Here is a 19,386-nt window from a genome sequence, read left to right as displayed (position 1 = left end):
TAATTCCCTTCTCTTTGCAGAAGTGGGGGATTATGGGTATAGAACATTACATATACTGTCAGATTTGGTCAATGTATCAATTAGTTTTGACAAACTTATTCTTTTCCTCTTTCTTTTTTTATTCTTTGTTACAAGTGATGTCTGGTTTGATAGGGTAGGAGGAAGAATGCACTATGCAATGAAGGTGAAACATTCCCTGCTTCTTTTTCAGTAGGATTTCATTCATTCATTCATTCATTCATTCATTCATTCAATAAATGCTAGTTGAAAATAGAGCCTACAAAGGCTTTGTTTCTGCCTTCAGAAGGAAGGCAGCAAGATGACATCAAAGTTCCTGGTAACCAGAAAAACTCAACATTCTGTGCTCACAGTTGGAGATTTGAGTTGGGGTTACAGCCAGAAGCCACAGCTCCCAACATGCATAGGATCAGGACCACCAACTCAGACCCTGAGAAGAAAAGACAAAAAAAGATGAATGCTTTTATTTCCCCCACTACTTATGAAATTAAATTTCATGAATTAGTCCTTTTTATTTTGGAGAAGAAAATGGGGGCAACCCGGAGAACATTCCTGATGGATCTGGCTCGAAAGAAAGGTTTCAGAGTTGAAAATGAATTGAGGTAGGACACTACTTATTTCATTTTTTTAAACTGTGATTGATATTTTTTTTTAAAAGGAACCCAACTTATTTAAAGGTCTACTTAGCAAGCGAAGATGGAACTACCCTTCATCCTCATCACATCAGCAGGTTACAGAGACACACATACACACATACATCCTGGACTAAAACTTAATTTATAAATAAATGATCATTTACTTTTCATGAACTTTTCTAAGATGCATGATAAATGAATCAAAAGAAATTAGGTTTGCTCTGGAAAGCAGTAAAAACTTAGAATTCTTTGGCTTTGCACTCTGGTGAAGGGTGAAGTGGGAGGGGGTAACAGCTAAACAGTGATTGGAATGTGGAGAAAGTGATGGGATCTTTTTATGCTTAATTTTATTTTCGACATAAATCCATAAATTTCTCTGCATTTTCCCCAACTCATAGCACAGGGTTTCAACCACTTTAACCCAGAAGCCTGGTCTTCCTGTTTTTCTTTCACCTTGGCTCTTGTGTGAGAGTGTGGCTTCACTGGCAGAGACTGGCATGACTGACAGGTGCATCCAATCTGCTTATACACTGCCTCTAGTGGGTGAAAGCCATCAAGAGAAGAAAGTTTCTCTGCAGTATGATCCTTGTGGGGATCCTCAGTAGAATCCACGGGGACCATTGGATGGAATTGCTAGAAAAGAAAAAGAAAAGGGTTATCTAGTGCCCATTCACTTTACAGAGGAGAAAGCTAAGGCCTTAAAGAGGTGTTGAGACTTGGTCAAGGTTGCATAACTAGTGAGTAGCAAACTGAGAAAGAGAACCCATGGTTCACTACTCAGTCCGTACCAAACACAGGCATAATGGATCACACTCGCAAATGTGCTGAAATCAGAGCCTAGGGAGGTAGGATAAATGGGCAATCATTGGCAGCAGGTAGATAGGTATATCTCCAAACATTACACATCATACTTTAAAGGCCTTCTGGCATATATTATGTCTACTAGTATACAATCAGACCATACGGCTCAATTTAACTGGGGGCAGGGGGAGAGGGGTGATAAAGGATCCAAAAAGAGAAATAAATCCTGATTACAAGTAAGAACTTTGGAATTTGTGGAATGAACAAAGATAAGGCAACCTGACAGATGTTGAATGTTAAAGTATTGATAAAAGGTGTTCCAAACTTAGTTTATATGTATAGAACCTGAATCATCATCACTTACACACACATACAAACACATATACCAATACATTCACACACATAGACATTTTTGAATTCTCTCAGAATAGTGTTATTTTTTAAAAGTTTGAAAGGGAAACTCAACAGGAAATTTCCCAACAAATACAGGACTGCCTAAATTCTTGAGAATAAATATTTTTGTGATAACTGATAATAATTTAGTCTAATGTCCAAAGTGAAGAGTACAAGATGAAGAGAATATATCATATACTGAAACATTCACCACAGAGGCTTGTGATTCTCCTTTTGTATTTTCCTTTCTTTCTCATCTTCATCACTTTGCTTGTCATGGTTTCTTTTCTTCCCTTATGTTGATCTCCCTCTCTTGTTTTTCTTTGCCTTTCCCCCTTTCCCTTTTTTCCCCTTACTCATTATAATGGCTAGTATTTTAAAATAAATATTTATTGTGCTTATTGAATTACATGGCATTATCTCTGCCTTTAATTTTGAAAGGAGGCAAATCGAACATTTTCCATTTCTCTCTTTCAAGAAAACTCCAATTTGATCTTTTAAAATTTAGTGTGGGGGCAGCTAGGTGGCTCAGTGGATAGAGCACCGGCCCTGGAGTCAGGAGTACCTGAGTTCAAATCCGGCCTCAGACACTTAACACACACTTACTAGCTGTGTGACCCTGGGCAAGTCACTTAACCCCAATTGCCTCACTAAAAAAAAAAAAAAAATTTAGTGTGAAACACCCAGTTGCTATTTTTCTACTGTCAATTATTATTGTGTGTGTATATGTATATATAATAACAATATTATATATTTTATATATTATGTATATATGTATATATACATAATAATATTATATATTTTATATATTATGTGTATATGTATATACAATAATAATATTATATATTTTGTATATCATGTATATATGTATATATATGTATATACACACATATATATATTTGTTTTTTGTTTATTTGTTTTTACTACAGGTCAGGGATCCTTTCAACCCTTGATCTAAAACATTCAGTATGGATAAAACCTAGTCTTGTTTAAAATGTTTACAGGAAAATGATAGCAAAATCAAATTCCATTTTATTGCTATAAGATTTGCTGCATCATTGGGCTGTTCTTGAGTTTGGTTTGGAAATACTGAATCTAACAGCTGTGTCATTTTCTGTTAGTTACTCACCTCTCTTTGGGATTTTAGATTATGGATGCTTTGGTAAAATGAGGCAGCCACTGGGTCATTTTTAAGATCCTTTCTAGGGCTGAAATTTAATGACTTTCTATGAGACAGAAAGAAATAGACAGCCAGATGGAGACACACACAGAGAGAGAGAGAGAGAGAGAGAGAGAGAGAGAGAGAGAGAGAGAGAGAGATGGAGAGAGATGGAGACAAAGCAATAAAGAGAAAGACAGAGAGAGACAGAAGGAGAAATTGAAAGACAAAGAAATGATGTTTAAAATTGTTTTGGCTTTTATCCTTTTTTTACAATTTATTTTTACATCATTTCTGTTTCCAAATATATCCCTTCAGAATTCAGAAAAACAACAACAACAAAAAAGACAACCACCAAAATATCAACTGTGTCTGGCACTATATATAATGGAGAATAATTTTGTAATCTTATTAAATAATGATAGTTGACATTTGTGTGGTGATTTAAAGCTTGCAAACATATATGTACATATATTCATATATGTGTGTATACATAAACAAACACAATGTCATTTCATCCTTACAACACTTCAAAGTAGGCGCTATTATTTGCCCAATTTGAAAGTGAAGAAACTTAGCAAATTCTTAGCAAATAAGTGACTTGCCCAGGGTCATACAGCTAGTAAGTGTCTTAAGTGGGAGGCAAACCCAGGTTTTCCATTTCTATTACTTTATCCATTATGCCAGACATCCTCTTTATGGGTACATCTGAAATTTAAAAACAAACTACCTGCCCTTTATCCCAAACTGTAGCTTGTTTTTGTTTTTGAAAAAAAATGTACACACATGAAAATATTTATCCTATATTCTCTAAACTTCCTGAGAAATTAAGGATGGACACTGAGACAAAGAAATAGAAAGCTTCTTTCACAATGGAGTCCTTGTTTAGAATGAATCTATAGCTCACTGACACAGAACAAGCTTTTCCTGCTGCCCAAAGAGCAGCATCTTTGCCTGGGGGTTGGGAGTGTGTGTGTGTGTGTGTGTGTGCGCAAGCTAAGAACCCAGCCCAGCTGCACAGGCGAGAGGAAGCTGATGCACAGCGGCAAGTCAAGTGCAGCTGAGCATTTTATTCTGGCAAAGTTCCCAGACTCACACAGTGGAACAAGTACATCTAATACATGTTTTATATAAAAGCAAAAATAAACACAGATCAGCTACCGGAAATAGAAGTCAGCATTCTCAAACTGAATTTTCTTACATAGACCTTTCACCATAGTCTAATCAGGACTGGTGAGAATGGGCCTTTATGGTGATAAAGAACAGATTGTTCATTTGGTGGATTGAAGATGAAGAAAGGAAAGGGATGTCAGAGATCATTTAGTCCAGATCTCTTTTTTGGGGGGGGGCGGGCAATGAGGGTTAAGTGACTTGCCCAAGGTCACACAGCTAATACCTGTCAAGTGGCTGAGGTCACATTTGAACTCGGGTCTTACTGAATCCAGGGATGGTGCTTTATCCACTGGGCCACCTAGCTGCTCCCCAGATCTCTTATTGTATAGATGAGGAAAATGTGGCTCAATGAGTAGGAAAGTGACTTGTCCATAGTCATATAGGTCCTAAATGGCAGAGCTAAGATTTAGGGTGTGCTACAGTGGAAAAATATGGGATTTAGATCAAATCCTGGTTGCCATGCATTTACTGTGGAACCTTGGACAAGTTACTTCTCTGGGTCTCATTTTTCTTTTCTATAAAAGTTCATGTCTTTTTTTTTTGTTTGTTGTTTTCCTACTTTTGTTTTTTCTTTAAATGATTTTGGGATGGTATTGAGGCTTACCCATCTGCTTAACTTTCTATAAAATTTTCTTTCCTTCCATTATCCTATTGCTTTTAAAAATGTTTTATGAGGCAATACTACTAATAATATTCCATCATCATCTTCTGGAAGATTGTATAAGTGAGGCTATATCATTGATCAATAGTGCTGTTGGCTGCCAAGTTTCTTTGATTAACAAGGTGATGAAATGTTTGTTGGTTCATGTGGCTTCTAGACTTTTAAAATTGTCCTATGGAGATCGATTTAATGTAAACTTCTCTAGGAATAGTGAGAATCTGGGTTGATGTCTCCTATTTTATGTTTCCCATTTCTACTGTCAAAAGCTTTTTAAAATAGGTCAGTTTGGATTATTCTCAATTACAACAACATCTTCTCATTTGTATACTGTATCTTCAAATTTAGTATAGATTTTCACCTTTCTTTTAACTTTATGTACAGAGAGTTCATTTGGAAATGGTTCCCACATGTCCAAAGGGCTATCAAACTGTACATACCCTGTGACTCAGAAATACCACTATTAGGTCTATATTTCAAGAAGACAGGGAAAAAAGAGGGAGAAAGGACCTATATGTACAAAAATATTTGTAGCACCTTTTTGTGGTATCAAAGACTGGAAATTGAGGGGATCCTATCAACTGGGGAATGACTGAACAATTGTGGTATATGATTATGATGGAATATTTCTATGCTATGACAAGCAGGATGTTTTTTTTTAAGCCTGGGAAAACATATGAACTGATGAAAAGTGAAGTGAGCAGAACCAGGAGAATATTATATACAGTAGCAGCAATATTGTATGATGATCACCTGTGAGTAATTTAGCTATTCTCGGCAATACAATGACCCAAGATAATTCTGAAGGACTTATGGTGAAAAACAATACCCACCCCAAAGAAAGAACTGATGGAGTCTATTGATTTTTCTTGGGTTTTTTTTTTTGGATGACTACAATTTATAATCTATATCAAGTTGCCTTCTCAAGGACAAGGAGGAGAAGGAAGGAAAGAATTTAGAATTCAAATTTTTTAAAAAGAATGTTAACTTTTTTACATGTAATTGGAAAAATTAAATATAGAAATAGTTAAAAAGAAAAGAAAAGAAAGAAAATGGTTCCACATCAGTAAGCATTAATTTCCTATTTGTTAAAATGTAATCAGTTTCATTTTTGGTAGTGTCACTTTGTACTGACTATGTCCAATGCCTTCCTATTCTCTTCTCAAGTATTCATGACATATATACAATACATACACACATGTGTATATATACATGTATACATGTGTGCATAGACATATATACATATATGGTCTATAAGCCTTTTCTCTCTCTCCCATTTTATACTCCTGAACCATGTTTTCCAACATACTCCCTTATGCTCACACATTAACATTGAAGTTACCAAATATTAGAATATATATTGATTTAATATAGAGGGTCTTGTTGAGTTGTTAATAGAATTCCTCTATTTTTACCTTCTCTTCCTCTGTAAAAGATGCTGATTCATAAGTTAACAAGCTAATCGCTTTCACATTTATCTTTTTTGTTCATTTGCAAAATGAGATTGACTAAGTGTATCATGAAATGGCTTCAGATTCATGTAAAAAAAACTTTACCAACACTTTTTTTTTTTGTAACTCTAATGAGAACTTCTGAACCATCTGAACCATTTAGGTGAAATGTCTGGTTCCATTATAGCAGAACTTTCTTTATATCATTTATTTATTTGTTTGCTTGTTTGTTTGTTCATATAGTAGAACTTTATATCATTCCTCTAGTACTATATCTATTCATTGGTCATTGGATAAGGATTTCATATCTAAAAGTGTCAATAATGAAATTACTGTTTGTAGAAGATCTGAAAATGATGTGATTTTTAGCTCTCTCTGGCACCTCTTCTATTCTACTACTATAAAAAAGGGCCTTATCAGTAAACAATCCTTGTATATGGCTTTGGACCCCATGTATTTCATGGTGGCATCTCAAGCATGCAGCTCTTCTCCAGGAAAGTCTGCATTCCAAAGCACTATTCTTGTCCTCTAATGGTGCAATAAAAGGGGCCCCCACTAATTAAACAATAACAACAACAACATCACCATTCACTGCTTTGTCATCTATTCTACAGCAATTCAGTGACTCACATTGTGGCAGAAAACAATTCTGGCTCAGATGTCCTGGCATGGCTCAAGGCACATAAAATGGAAATGACAACACAGTTTGAGCTCCTTGATGTCTCTTGGCTGATTGAATGCATGAAAGCTGGAAAACCAGTAGACACAAAAGGAAAATACCTGCTCATGGTAAGTTAGATAGAAATAGTTTTCATTAACTTAAGAATATTTCCAGAGGGACAGCTAGGTGGTGCAGTGGATAAAGCACCAGCCCTGGATTCAGGAGGACCTGAGTTTGAATTCAGCCTCAGACACTTGACACTAGCTGTGTGACCTTGGGCAAGTCACTTAACCCTCGCTGCCCCTTAAAAACAAACAAAAAGAACAAGTGATAAATAAGTTGCTTCTTACTTTAATATTTCCCAAGATCCTTGATTTTAATGGTCTGGATACTCCCTCCAACAACTCAAATTGCTATACTGCTATGGTGAAAATCTTTGCTGCTCGGTGACCATTACCTCTAGTCATAAGACTTTTTCATACTTAGCTAGGCTCTGACTACAGACAAGCAGACTCCTTGCTAGGACTATCCTTAGAGAGACATTGGAGATAATCTAATCCAACTCTTCATATTCAGAAGATTGGAAAGGAGTTGACCCTTGAAAAGCCCAGAATATAAGCAATAACATCAGATGATGCCTTTATGAAGTGTGAACAAATCCTATAAATGACTCATTAGGGAGGAATGGCAAACAATGATCTCACCAGACAACTTATCTCCCTTATCCATGACTCTAGCTGTACCACATGCCTAAAATTCATAACCCATTCTTACTTAGATACACCTGATTGAGTCCTTTTAATCTTTTAAGGCACAGCTCAAGCACCATCTTCTATATGAAGTGTTCCCTGATCCCCAAATGCTAGTGCCCTACCTTCTAAAGTAACATATTTAGATACTTCATACATATTTGTATTTATTCCCTTTATATCTATACTGTCTATATTTATATACACACTTGTTGTCTCCCTCATTAAAATGGAAGCACTTTTCAAGTAGAGATTGTCTCACTGTTTGTACTTGCACTGTAGTATTTAGCAAGTGCCTGATATAGATATATGTATACACACACATACATATATATATATATATATACACGCGCATATATTATATATATAACCCTTAGTAAATTCTTGTTGATTCATTGTTTGATTGAACAATATAGTGTCCCTTTGTAGGGTTGTAAATATATAAGCCCTGGAAACTATCCATGAGTTTAGAAGTCTTGGAAGTTGAAGAGAGAGTCAGCAGTTGATGAAAAACCCAGCTCTTCACTTCTTGGTGATGGGGTAGTGGGGATACAGGGAGATGAGAAGGAGGTTTTCTCTATTCTCCATCCACATTTACTAGTACTTATTAATAGAACTAATTACTCAGAAGGAGAAACTGCATCTAGTTGGAGAATCTATTCAAGAGAGTTCTAGGCACAATTGAGGAAGACAGTGGATGCAGAGATGTAGTCACTCAGGGCTAGAAGAGGCTTTGAATAGGGTAGCACCTGGAAGCCGAAAAGAGATATGGCAAATATTCAAGAGGAAAATAGCCCTGGCAATTGAGAGGTGAACTTCCTGAGGACTCCACTAGGAAAGAAAGGACAACAAGGCTCTATGGCACTGGTATTATAAGTTGCCTTGGCGATATGTGTTCTCTCCATGTGTGACTATCATTGTCCTGGAAGTTTTTACCCACTCTTCTGATGGATATTTGTTGGAGAGTACATTCCAGGTTTTTCAGGAGAAATGATCTATGGCTGCTGTTCCTCTGTACTATTTTAGTAGATACCTTTCTCAAGAGTTATTTGTATTTACTGGTTGACTGTAAAAAGGAAACACAGTGCTAGGGGTCCATGTGCTATAGATTTAGGAATGGATATCTCCCAACTGAGGTCAAAGCCATCCCCTGAGGAGCCCATCCTAGGCATGTGAGAGCAAGTGGGGAATATCCCAGAATGGATTTAGTCAAATTTAGGGCTAAAAGGAACCTTAAAGGTCATTGAGTCCAACTCCCTCAGGGAACCTAGGCTCAGTAAAAGTAATTGACTTGTCCTGGACTACACAGCTAATGTCTGTGGTGGGATTTGTACCTAAGTCTTCATATCCAACATACCAAACCCCTAAAGCTTTATGCTTTAACAGATTTCACCTGTTACTCTCTCTCTCCCTATTCCTCTCCCTCTCCCCCTTCTGCCTCTTCTCTCTCTCTGTCTCTCTCTTCTCTCTGTCTGTCTGTCTGTCTCTCTCTCTTTCCCAGCCTTGTATACACTGCTTTGCCATTACTGTGTGATAGGCCAGCCTAGAAGCCCTAGCCCTGATATTGTAGGTCTTCTTGCTTTTATCTACTGCTTCCAAACAACCTCAGAGTGGAAGAAAAATGAATATGTTCATTAAGGCAGCAGCTTCTGTCCTCTTGCTACCATGGGTGTATTGTCTTGCCTCCTTGTCTGGGATAACAGGGAGTTGGATTAGATGATCACTAAGATTCCTCTGGCTCTAAGAGTCTATGATTTAAAATATACTTACATTAAATTGAAAATATTCAATTAAACAGTCTTTCTTCTGAATACATAAAAACTTGGTGCCATTTTGATTAAATATTTTCTGCTGAAATCACTGTGGGTTCCAGAACAAAAAGTAATTGACGGGGCAGCTAGGTGGCACAGTGGATAAAGCACCAGCTCTGGACTCAGGAGGACCTGAGTTCAAATTAACCCCAATTGCCTCACAAAAAAAAAAGAAAGAAAAAGAAAAAGAAAAAGTGATTGACACTCACTTTCTGCTTTCTTGTCTAGAAGAACAGGGTTAGTTTGGCTAATCCAGACCCAACTGCAGGCACTTTGAAGATTCTACCACCTGCAGTGAAAGCCATCTCCCAGTATGCTTGCCAAAGACGGACAACTTTAAGCAACCATAACCAAAGGTTTACGGTAAAGTAGTTGATATAAAGCAATGTCTATAGAAAATGAACACATTACAGTCCATTTCCATTTATCCACAAGCAAATTGATCAGATTATAGATTTTTCTAGGGCATCTTGGGTGTCCATTCCACCCATGAACCACATTCTCATTGGTCTTCCTTCTGATATGTTTCAGCAGTTTCCCTTCCCTCAAATAGGAAAGGTTGTAAAACTAGTTTTTGGATAATACCCTTTGAAAATTATCCATAGTACTGATCAGATAATTAACGGCCCACTACTTTCTATGACTAGTGCTGTATAAAGCTAATGTAAATGTGGGAATGAGTACCATTCAACACTTAGCACAGTGTCTGGCACATAGTAAGCAGTCAGTTAATGGTTGTTTACTGACTTATTGATGGACTACACCTGGACCTGGAATTGGGAAGACTTGGGTTCAGATATTGACTCTGACACTTACTAGTCATATAACCTCACACAAGTTCCTTAACTTCTATATACTTCAAGAAACTCTCTCAGACTTATTTACTAAATCATAAATAGACTCCAATCTTGTACTAGTAAACGAAATTCCCATTTAGGAAGTTCCTTAAGCAGATAGAATTAATAATAGTAATAATAATAGGTAGCATTTATATAGGGTTTGCAAAGCATGTTACAAACATTATTTCATTTTGTCCTCACAACAGCCAGGGGAGGTCGAGGATATTATTATTATTATTATTATTATTATTATTATTATTATTATTTTGGTGAGGCAATTGGGGTTAAGTGATTTGCCCAGGGTCACACAGCTAGTAAGTGTTAAGTCTCTGAGGCTGGATTTGAACTCAGGTCCTCCTGAATCCAGGGCTGGTGCTTTACCCACTGTGCCACCTAGCTGCCCCAAGGATATTATTAATATCCCCTTTTTACAGAATGAGGAAACTGAGGCAGACAGGCTAAGTGATTTGCACTGGGTCATACAACCAGTAAGTATCCGAGGCAGGGCTTAACTCAGGTCAGACCATTATGCCACCTGGCCCATCAATAAGGGCATTCTATAGTCACCCTGTTGTTGCAATGGTATACTAACATGCATTTATTGATTTCCTCAGTAAATGAACCTCCTCCCATTAGATTTGGGGTGTTTACCTATTCTGACTTTCTCCTCTAGGAAGCTGGATGAGTCATTGTGAAGCACCAGTTGACAGATATCTGGAGTCTCCTTTTCAAATAAAGGTGTTGCCTCTGGTGCAGAAAATAGAGTGCTCGTCTTTGAGACCACTAGGTAGTTCATTGGATAGAGTCCTGGAAATGGATTTGGGAAGATCTGGGGTTCAAATCCTGCCTCATGGCACTAGTTGTGCGACCCTAAGTAATTAACTTAATCTCCCTCAGCCTTAGTTTCCTCATCTGTAAAATAGAGATGATAAATATGAAATAACATGCTCAAAGTAATTTCTGGACCTTAAGGGGCTATGTAAATGCTATTATTGTTTATTGGTATTATCATTAGGCAAAAGAAGGGAAGAAACATTTATATAGGGCCTATTATATGCCAAGTACTGCGCTTTATAAAGATTATTTTATTTTATCCTCACAACAATCCTGAAAAGGATGTGCTATTATTAACCCCATTTTACAGGTAAGAAAACAGGCAGGGGGCAGCTAGGTTGAGCAGTGTTATCCACTGCACCAGTCTTGGATTCAGGAGGACCTGAGTTCAAATCTGGCCTCAGACACTTGGCATTTACTGGCTGTGTGACCCTGGGCAAGTCACTTAATCTTCATTGCCCCATAAAAATTAATTAATTAATTAATTAATTAATTAAAAAAAGAAAACAGGCAAACATTAAGTGACTTGCCCAGGGGTTACACAGTAAATGTCTGAGAACAGAATTGAACTCAGATCTTCCTGATTCCAAGACCAGAGCTCTATTCACTAGTTATTAGTCCTCCTCCTCCTCCTCTTTCTCCTCCTCTTCCTCCTCCTCCTCCTCCACTGCTACTGCTGCTTCTGTTGTTGCTGCTACTGCTGCTGCTACTACAACTGTTACTACTATTATCAATCTCAGTTTCCCCATTTTTAAATGGCTACAATAGTAGCATTTACTTCACAGGGTTGTTGTGAGGAACAGATGAGAGAACATATATTAGGTGCTTTGCAAATCTTAAAGCATTCTGTAAATGCCAGCTAATATTATCAATCTCAGTTTCTCCATCTGCACAATGGGAATAATAATTGTGCTTACCTCACAGGATTGTTGCAAAGATCAAATAAAATAAACAATGTAAAGCACTTGTGAATCTTAAAGCCCGATATAAATGTTACTATTATTTTCGGCACTTGAATATTGAACTTTCTTGGTCATATGAAATGCTTCAGCATTTGCAAATCTGGGTTTACTTTTTTTAGGATGCTTTTGAGATACTGGCAAAAAACTATGAGTTCAGAGAAAATGATGGTCGTTGCCTGACATTTTTGAGAGCAACCTCTGTGCTGAAATGTCTTCCATTTGCTATTGTCAGCATGAAAGACACAGAAGGACTGCCATGGATTGGAGATGACGTTAAAAGTGTCATGGAGGTAACACAGAAATGACTTTTATTCATGTTTCATGGCTATGTTTAGTTGATTTGTCTATCATGTGTGGTGTGAATGTGTGCACGTGTATATGCATGCATGTGTATATGTGTACACATGGGAGAATCCTAAGATTCTGTTTCCATGGCCGGGATGAACTGGTGAGGGGCCAACTTACTGGGAAAGAAAAGGAAAGGCAGTGATGGATTGTAGGGAAAGAACAGGAGACTCCAAGGTCTTGTCTTCTGTTTGCCACTCACTAGTGGAATGACTTCAGCAAATCACTTTTTCTCTTTGGTGCTCATTTTCCTCATTCATAAAATTAAGGGGTTGAACTCAGGGGCCTTTGATGTTCCTTCTGTCTCAAGAACTATAATCCTAGATGATCTCAGGTTTCCTATAGTTCTAAAATGGTCATAAAGAATTCTCTTGAGAAAATTCTCCATACTGAAGTAGATAAGTAGCTCACATTGGCTCCTAGGTCCTTTTTGTGGGCTGTTATTAGTAGTTTAGAATCTATCATTTGATAAATATATGTAGGGGGAGGAGCACTTTTTGTCATCGGAATAAATGCACACAAAAAAGTTATTAGCACTACCTGGTCCTTGTCACACAAGTCAATCAGTCAGTTGGTCAATATTCATGATCAGTATATTAAATATTAATATTAAATAAGTTTAATTTAATGTTAAATAAATTCACATTACATAATTAATTCATATCAAATAAATTTATTGCTATGGAATAAAACAAATTTTATTTAATATTAAATCAATAATTGATATTAAATCAATACTGTCAATATTAATTAACACCTAATATGTGCCAAGCACTGTGCTAAGTGGTAGGGATACAATATGAAAAAAGAAATACAGTATTTGTCCTCAAGGAACATACAATCTAATGGGGGGAGACAATGTACAAAAGGAGCTGAAAAGTTTCCAGATGGGGAGAGGAGGAGAAGGTACCCAATAGAGGGAGGGAGGGAAAGAGAAAAGGGGAAAGTAGAGAAGTCAGTGGAAATAGTCCCAAGGTACTGCAGCCAGGTGAGAGATGAGAAGATGTCTGAACTTAATTCTCCTTAAATGGAGGTTTGGGATTCATGTTCCCAGGCTTTAAAAGAAAATTAATTTGCATAATGGGAATTCTCATTTTCATGTACTCTTTTCTGTACTACTTTATTTGGGATTTGTTAAATTCAGAATTTTAAAAATTGTTAAACTAAGTACTATGTTAGTGCCCCTTGGGGATGGGGAGGGAATAGAGAAAGTCATATGAGGATTTTCAGAATACCCATGAAAAATCCTTGGCAATACCTATTTCCTCAATTTCAACTTGTGAATGTGTGTGGCGGAGGTGAGTACCGATGCTAATGTAATCTCAGATCCTTGAAGTATTAAAGCACAATCACTGAATTAGAACTTCCAAGTCTTCAAACCAGAAGTTCCTTAGATTGCATAAGGAAATTAATTCTGACAAAACATTTTAACTGTCTCATGTAGGAGATTATTGAAGATGGAGAAAGTCTGGAAGTTCAAGCTGTGCTAAATGATGAGCGCTACCAGTCTTTCAAAGTAAGTTTTCAGTTTACTCAGCTTGCAACTGCTTAAGGCATGATATGATATGAATGGCGAATAGCAAGGCAGGAGAACTGGCTTCCACTCACCCTTCACTAGCTCATTCACTGCTTGTTCTACTGCAGACCAGCCATGGAACCTTGGACAGCTCACTCTTACCCATCTAGGTCTCAGTTTTCAGGGCTTCTTAACTTTTTTTGTGTTAAATGGACCCTTTTGTCAGTCTGATGATGCCTCTGGACCCATTCTCTGAAAAATATTTTTATAATAGTTAACATTTATATAGCACTTTAAGGTTTGCAAAGACCAATACAAATATTACCTCATTTTATGCTTATAACAACCCTGACGGGTAAGTGTCATTAGCATTTCCATTTTACAGATAAGGAAACTGAGGGAAAGGTTAAATGACTTGATCAGGGTCAGACAGCTAGTAAGTATTGTGATGTTTAAAATCTAATGTGTAGGGGCAGCAAGGTGGCACAGTGGATAAAGCACCAGCCCTGGATTCAGGAAGACCTGAGTTCAAATCCGACCTCAGACACTTGACACTTACTAGCTGTGTGACCCTGGGCAAGTCATTTAACCCTCACTGCCCCACACAAAAAAAATCTAATGTGTGTGTCCTTACCTGCCTCCCCCCCCCCCCAGTGTGGGGGGGAGAATTAGCTAAGGTTTACTTATAAATTCGGCAACAGTTTAGGCTTTTAAGCATTTATTAAAGTATATTGGGAGTTAGCAAAGAGAGAGGGAAAGCTGCCTTCACCCAGCTATCCAAGAGAGAACACATGAAGTTCAGAAAGTTAGGAAACCTGTCTATCCTGGCCTGCTTCTTCTCCCACCACAAGCTTGTTCCCGAATGAAAGAGACTGATCCTGAGTTTCCTCTGCCAGACAGGAAGAAGGGGGGTCCCCACATACAGCTCCAACCTAATTGGCTGGTCTCATTCAAGTCCATTGATTGACGTGACTTAAAGGCCATCTTTGAATAGAGGCAACTTCTGGGACACCAGGCAACCTCTGGGACACTAGTCTGACCTTAGAAACCTAAGAAAGGTCACACGTGTTGTCGTCAGGGGGTGGCACCCTGGTTCTCACACTATCTAAACCTCTATTTGAATTCAAATCTTCCTGACTCCAAGTTCAATGCTATATCTATTGTATCACCAAGAATAAAATGCATAAAATAAAATACATGGGATTACAAGGAAAACCAATTATGTTGAAATGCAGGAATCAAAATATTTATTTTCAAACACAAGTTCACAGACCCCAGGCTTACAAATTACTTTGAAATACAACTGAGGCATCTAGGTGGATAGAATGCTGACCCTGGGGTCAGGAGGACCTGAGAACAAATCCCACCTCAAATACCAACTAGCTGGGTGACCCTGGGCAAGTCATTTTACCCTGTTTGCCTCAGTTTCCTTATCTTTTTTTTTTAAGTTTTCTTCGTGAGGCGATTCGGGTTAAGTGACTTGCCCAGGGTCATACAGCTAGTAAGTGTCAAGTGTCTGAGGCTGGATTTGAACTCAGGTACTCCTGAATCCAGGGCCGGTGCTTTATCCACTGCGCCACCTAGCTGCCCCCAGTTTCCTTATCTTTAAAATGAGTTGAGTAGGAAATAGCAAACCACTCGAGTGCCTTTGCCAAGAAAATCCTAAATGGGGTCAGGAAGATTCAGACATGACTGAAAGGACTCAACAGTAGCAAATAATTGTCAACATTAAAAAAAAAAAAGGTCATAGACCCCAGGTTAAGAATTCCTGTTGCAGGCATACCCTGATATGGGAAATTTTAGTTTGTGGAACCCTATTTCCAAGTGACTTACACAAACAAACAGAAAGTCCAATGTTGGAGGTGGAAGGTGGTAGGGTGAAGTGGAAAGAACATGGGACCTGCAGTCAGAGAACCTGGTTTCCAATCCTTGCTCTGCCATTTGCATTCTGTGTGATCTTTATAGGAGTCGGGTCAGCTCTCTGGATCTCAGCTCCCTCATCTGCAATATGAGGGACTTGACACAGATGGCTTCTAAGCTTCCTTCTAGCTCTAAACCCATGGCCCTCTGGGGAGGGGAAAAAACTGCCTTTAAAAAATGTCTAACCTCAGGGTCCTGGTTGGTAAAACAAACAAACAAACAAACAAACAAACAATGAGATCCTGTAGATCACAGATAACACTCTTCACAATAGACTCATCTTTTTTTTTTCCTCTCTCTGGGAGTTCTAATTTGAGGTTGGGTAGGTATTTTTTTCTATTCTCACCAAGGTTTTAGAGGACTTCCTGTCCTTGGTCAATCCCATTGCCTACTAAATCAACCAACTAACAAACATTTATTAAGCATTTTCCTGTGTTAGGTGGGAAGCTAGGTGGCACAGTATATAGAGCGTGGAGCCTGGAGTCAGGAAGTCTCATCTTTCTGATTTCAAATCTGGCCTAAGACTCTTACTAGTTGTGTGACCCTGGGCAAGTCACTGTACCCTGTTTGCCTCCGTTTCTTTATGTATAAAATGAGCTGGAGAAGGAAATGGAAAATCATTCCAGTATCCTTGAAAAGAAAACCCCAAATGGGGTCTGCAAGAGTCAGACATGACTTAAAAATGACCAAACAAAATATGCTGGGCACAAAAGATAAAAAACAAGAACAACAAACAAAATAATCATTGAAAGAGATTTATCTTTTGATGAGGGAGATACGTTTAGACAAATCCTGGACAGAAGACATAGGATCACCATGACATAGGTTTTAAAGCTGTAAGGAAACTCAGAGGCCTCTGTTTCGGGCAGGGGCCTGACCAACCTTCATACCCTTCGTCCCTCTCGTTCTGATTCTTCACTTGAACTGCCTTTTCACCCTGGGGCATTCCTCCACCCCTGGGTCTAGTTCTCCTATTGGTGATGTCACCATGAAACTGGGTCTGAAAATATTCCTCTGTCAAAGAATTACTCACACACATGATCTAGCATACAGAGGTATGGCCGGGAGAAGTCTAAACTTCAACTCCCTGAACAAAGGAGAAGGTAATGGTTTTATAGAGAAGAGAAGGGGGTGGGGGGAGAGACTTAGGAATGAAAAGTTATAGCTGTTTGAGGAATGATGATGCTAGCTATTTGGAGAGTGGGATACATGAATAATAAAAATTCCACATTTCTAACTTGAGATTATTGTCACTACCTGGTCCTAATCACATAGCAAACACATCTGACTCATAACGAAGCTTGTGTTATAAATTTCAAGATGCCCAACTTTCTGGGTGTCCATGGCATGTCTGCTTTGCTATCTGTTTGACTAACCACTATCTGGTTTATTAACTACTTTGGTTTTCCAGGGAAAGAGTAATCTCTAACTCCAGGAAATTGATCAACCATATTTTTCCATGGTCAGAGCACCTTCCTCAGGGCCAGAGCATCCCCAAATAGACTCAGGCACACCAGATGTCCACTACAGTGAATTCCTTCTGAGTTTCCCATTTTGATGAGGGGCCCAGGCAGGCCATCCTTAATTCCACTCTTTTTTTTTTTTGTGAGGCAATTGGGGTTAAGTGACTTGCCCAGGGTCACACAGCTAGTAAGTGTCAAGTGTCTGAGGCCGGATTTGAACTCACGTACTCCTGACTCCAGGGCAGGTGCTCTATCCACTGTGCCACCTAGCTGCCCCCTTCATTCCACTCTTAATTCTTCTTCTCCAGACTTTACTACCATTCCCTGGCCTTCCTTCTCAGCTCCCTTTTATGTGTCTTCCCCGATTAGAATGTAAGCTTCTCAAGGGCAGGACTATCTTGCTTTTTGCTTGTATTTAAGTCCCCTGCTTCTAGCACAATATCTAGCACACAGTAAATGGTTAATAAATGCTTCTTGCCTGCCTCCCTATCCATTCCAACTCCTTCATTTTACAGACGAGGAAACTGAAGTCCAGAGAAATGAAGTGACACATAAGGTATCACTTCACATAAGGCCACATAGGTGGTAAAACGGGAGAGCCAACATTTGAACCCAGATCCTCTGACTCTAAGTCAGGCTCTTGTACTTGAAACTATGATTTTATTATCTCCATAACCATTTACCTTGTGGCTCATGCCTTCCTATCTGTTTTAGCTGTTTACATCTGTGTTTGGAGTGGGCTTAAAGACAGCTGACAAATGGTACCGAATGGGCTTCAGGACACTGAGTAAAATCCGATCTGACAAAAGCCTGAAATTGACCAAGATGCAGAAAGCAGGTAAATGAGTCTCTACCAGGTACTGTCACTCTGATAAGCTGAGGCTGTTAACTGGAGGTGAGAGGAAGAAGGGAAGGTGGAATGTCTGAGAGAGCAGGGTGTGAGCCCTTTGTCATAATGGGTCTTTCCTTCACCCTCTTTGATGGCTACCTAGTACTAGAGTGGGAAGGTAACCAGCTGCTGAAGTGCCCCTGGGACCAGCCTGGAATGATAATTGAATTCTAAGCAAAGAAGTCAATACCAAGAAAGGGGGGATGGACGGGTCAATGGGGCAATAGAAGCATAGATTTAAGCCAGTTAGTGCCACCCTTTCATTTTATAGATGATGCAAATGAATCTCAGAGAGGTTAAGAAACCTGCCTAGGATCACACAGCTAATAAGTATCTGAGGAGGAATCTGAACCTAGATCTTCCTGACTCTAGGTGCAGCCCGCTAATTACCATGTTGCCTCTCAGTAGTAGTCTAGTGTGATGGGCATTAAGGGAAAGAACTCAACACAATGGTCCCATTCTCTGTCTGCAGATGTGCACAGCCCTGTGGCTACATCAGCCTCAACACATACAAAACTCTCTGTACAACTAGGTCCACCTCCTTAGTTTCCTAATTTTGCTATCAGTGTCACAATACTCCCAGACAAGTCAACTGGAATTCTTGAAGTCATCTCTGATTCTTTCTTTTCATTGGTTCCCTCTTTCATAATCACTTGCATCTCTTTCTTCTTTTTCATTCCCACTATTGCTACCTAGCACAGCCCTTAGCAATTCATACCTTCAATAGTTTCCCTGCCTATGGGATTATATCTTGCATGATTTCACATGTAGAATTGATAGCATTTGCTTGCATTCTCTCTCTCTCTCTCTCTCTCTCTCTCTCTCTCTCTCTCTCTCTCTCTCTCTCTCTCTCTCTCTCTCTCTCTCTCTTTTTGGTGGGGCCATGAGGGTTAAGTGCCTTGCCCAAGGTCACACAGCTAGTAAGTGTCATGTGTCTGAGATCAGATTTGAACTCAGGTCCTCCTGAATCCAGGGCTATTGCTTTATGCTTGCATTCTCAATCAGTGTAGGAGGGGTAGAAAAGAGGGAGAGAATTTGGAACTCAAGAAAAAAAAAAGAAAGTTAAAAATAAAGAAATACTATTAAATAAATAAATAAAGGTTTCCCTG

General features: G+C 38.6%; 1 protein-coding gene across 1 annotated transcript in view; it reads left to right on the top strand.

Annotated features, from left to right (window-relative positions):
- Nucleotides 1–417: 417 nt before the first annotated feature.
- The window catches only part of DNTT (DNA nucleotidylexotransferase), a 32,944-nt gene continuing 13,975 nt past the window's right edge, over nucleotides 418–19,386 (top strand). Inside the window, exons 1-6 of the mRNA XM_043990179.1 lie at nucleotides 418–620; nucleotides 6,903–7,077; nucleotides 9,738–9,872; nucleotides 12,264–12,434; nucleotides 13,934–14,005; nucleotides 18,103–18,226. Of these exons, the coding sequence (XP_043846114.1) occupies nucleotides 418–620; nucleotides 6,903–7,077; nucleotides 9,738–9,872; nucleotides 12,264–12,434; nucleotides 13,934–14,005; nucleotides 18,103–18,226 (880 nt within the window). The remainder of the gene's footprint in view (nucleotides 621–6,902; nucleotides 7,078–9,737; nucleotides 9,873–12,263; nucleotides 12,435–13,933; nucleotides 14,006–18,102; nucleotides 18,227–19,386) is intronic.

Source organism: Dromiciops gliroides, chromosome 2 (assembly GCF_019393635.1).
Source record: "Dromiciops gliroides isolate mDroGli1 chromosome 2, mDroGli1.pri, whole genome shotgun sequence".
NCBI classification, from domain to species: Eukaryota; Metazoa; Chordata; class Mammalia; order Microbiotheria; family Microbiotheriidae; genus Dromiciops; species Dromiciops gliroides.
The sequence above is the reverse complement of the archived record's forward strand: the minus strand, read 5'-3'. Positions and strand labels throughout refer to the sequence as shown.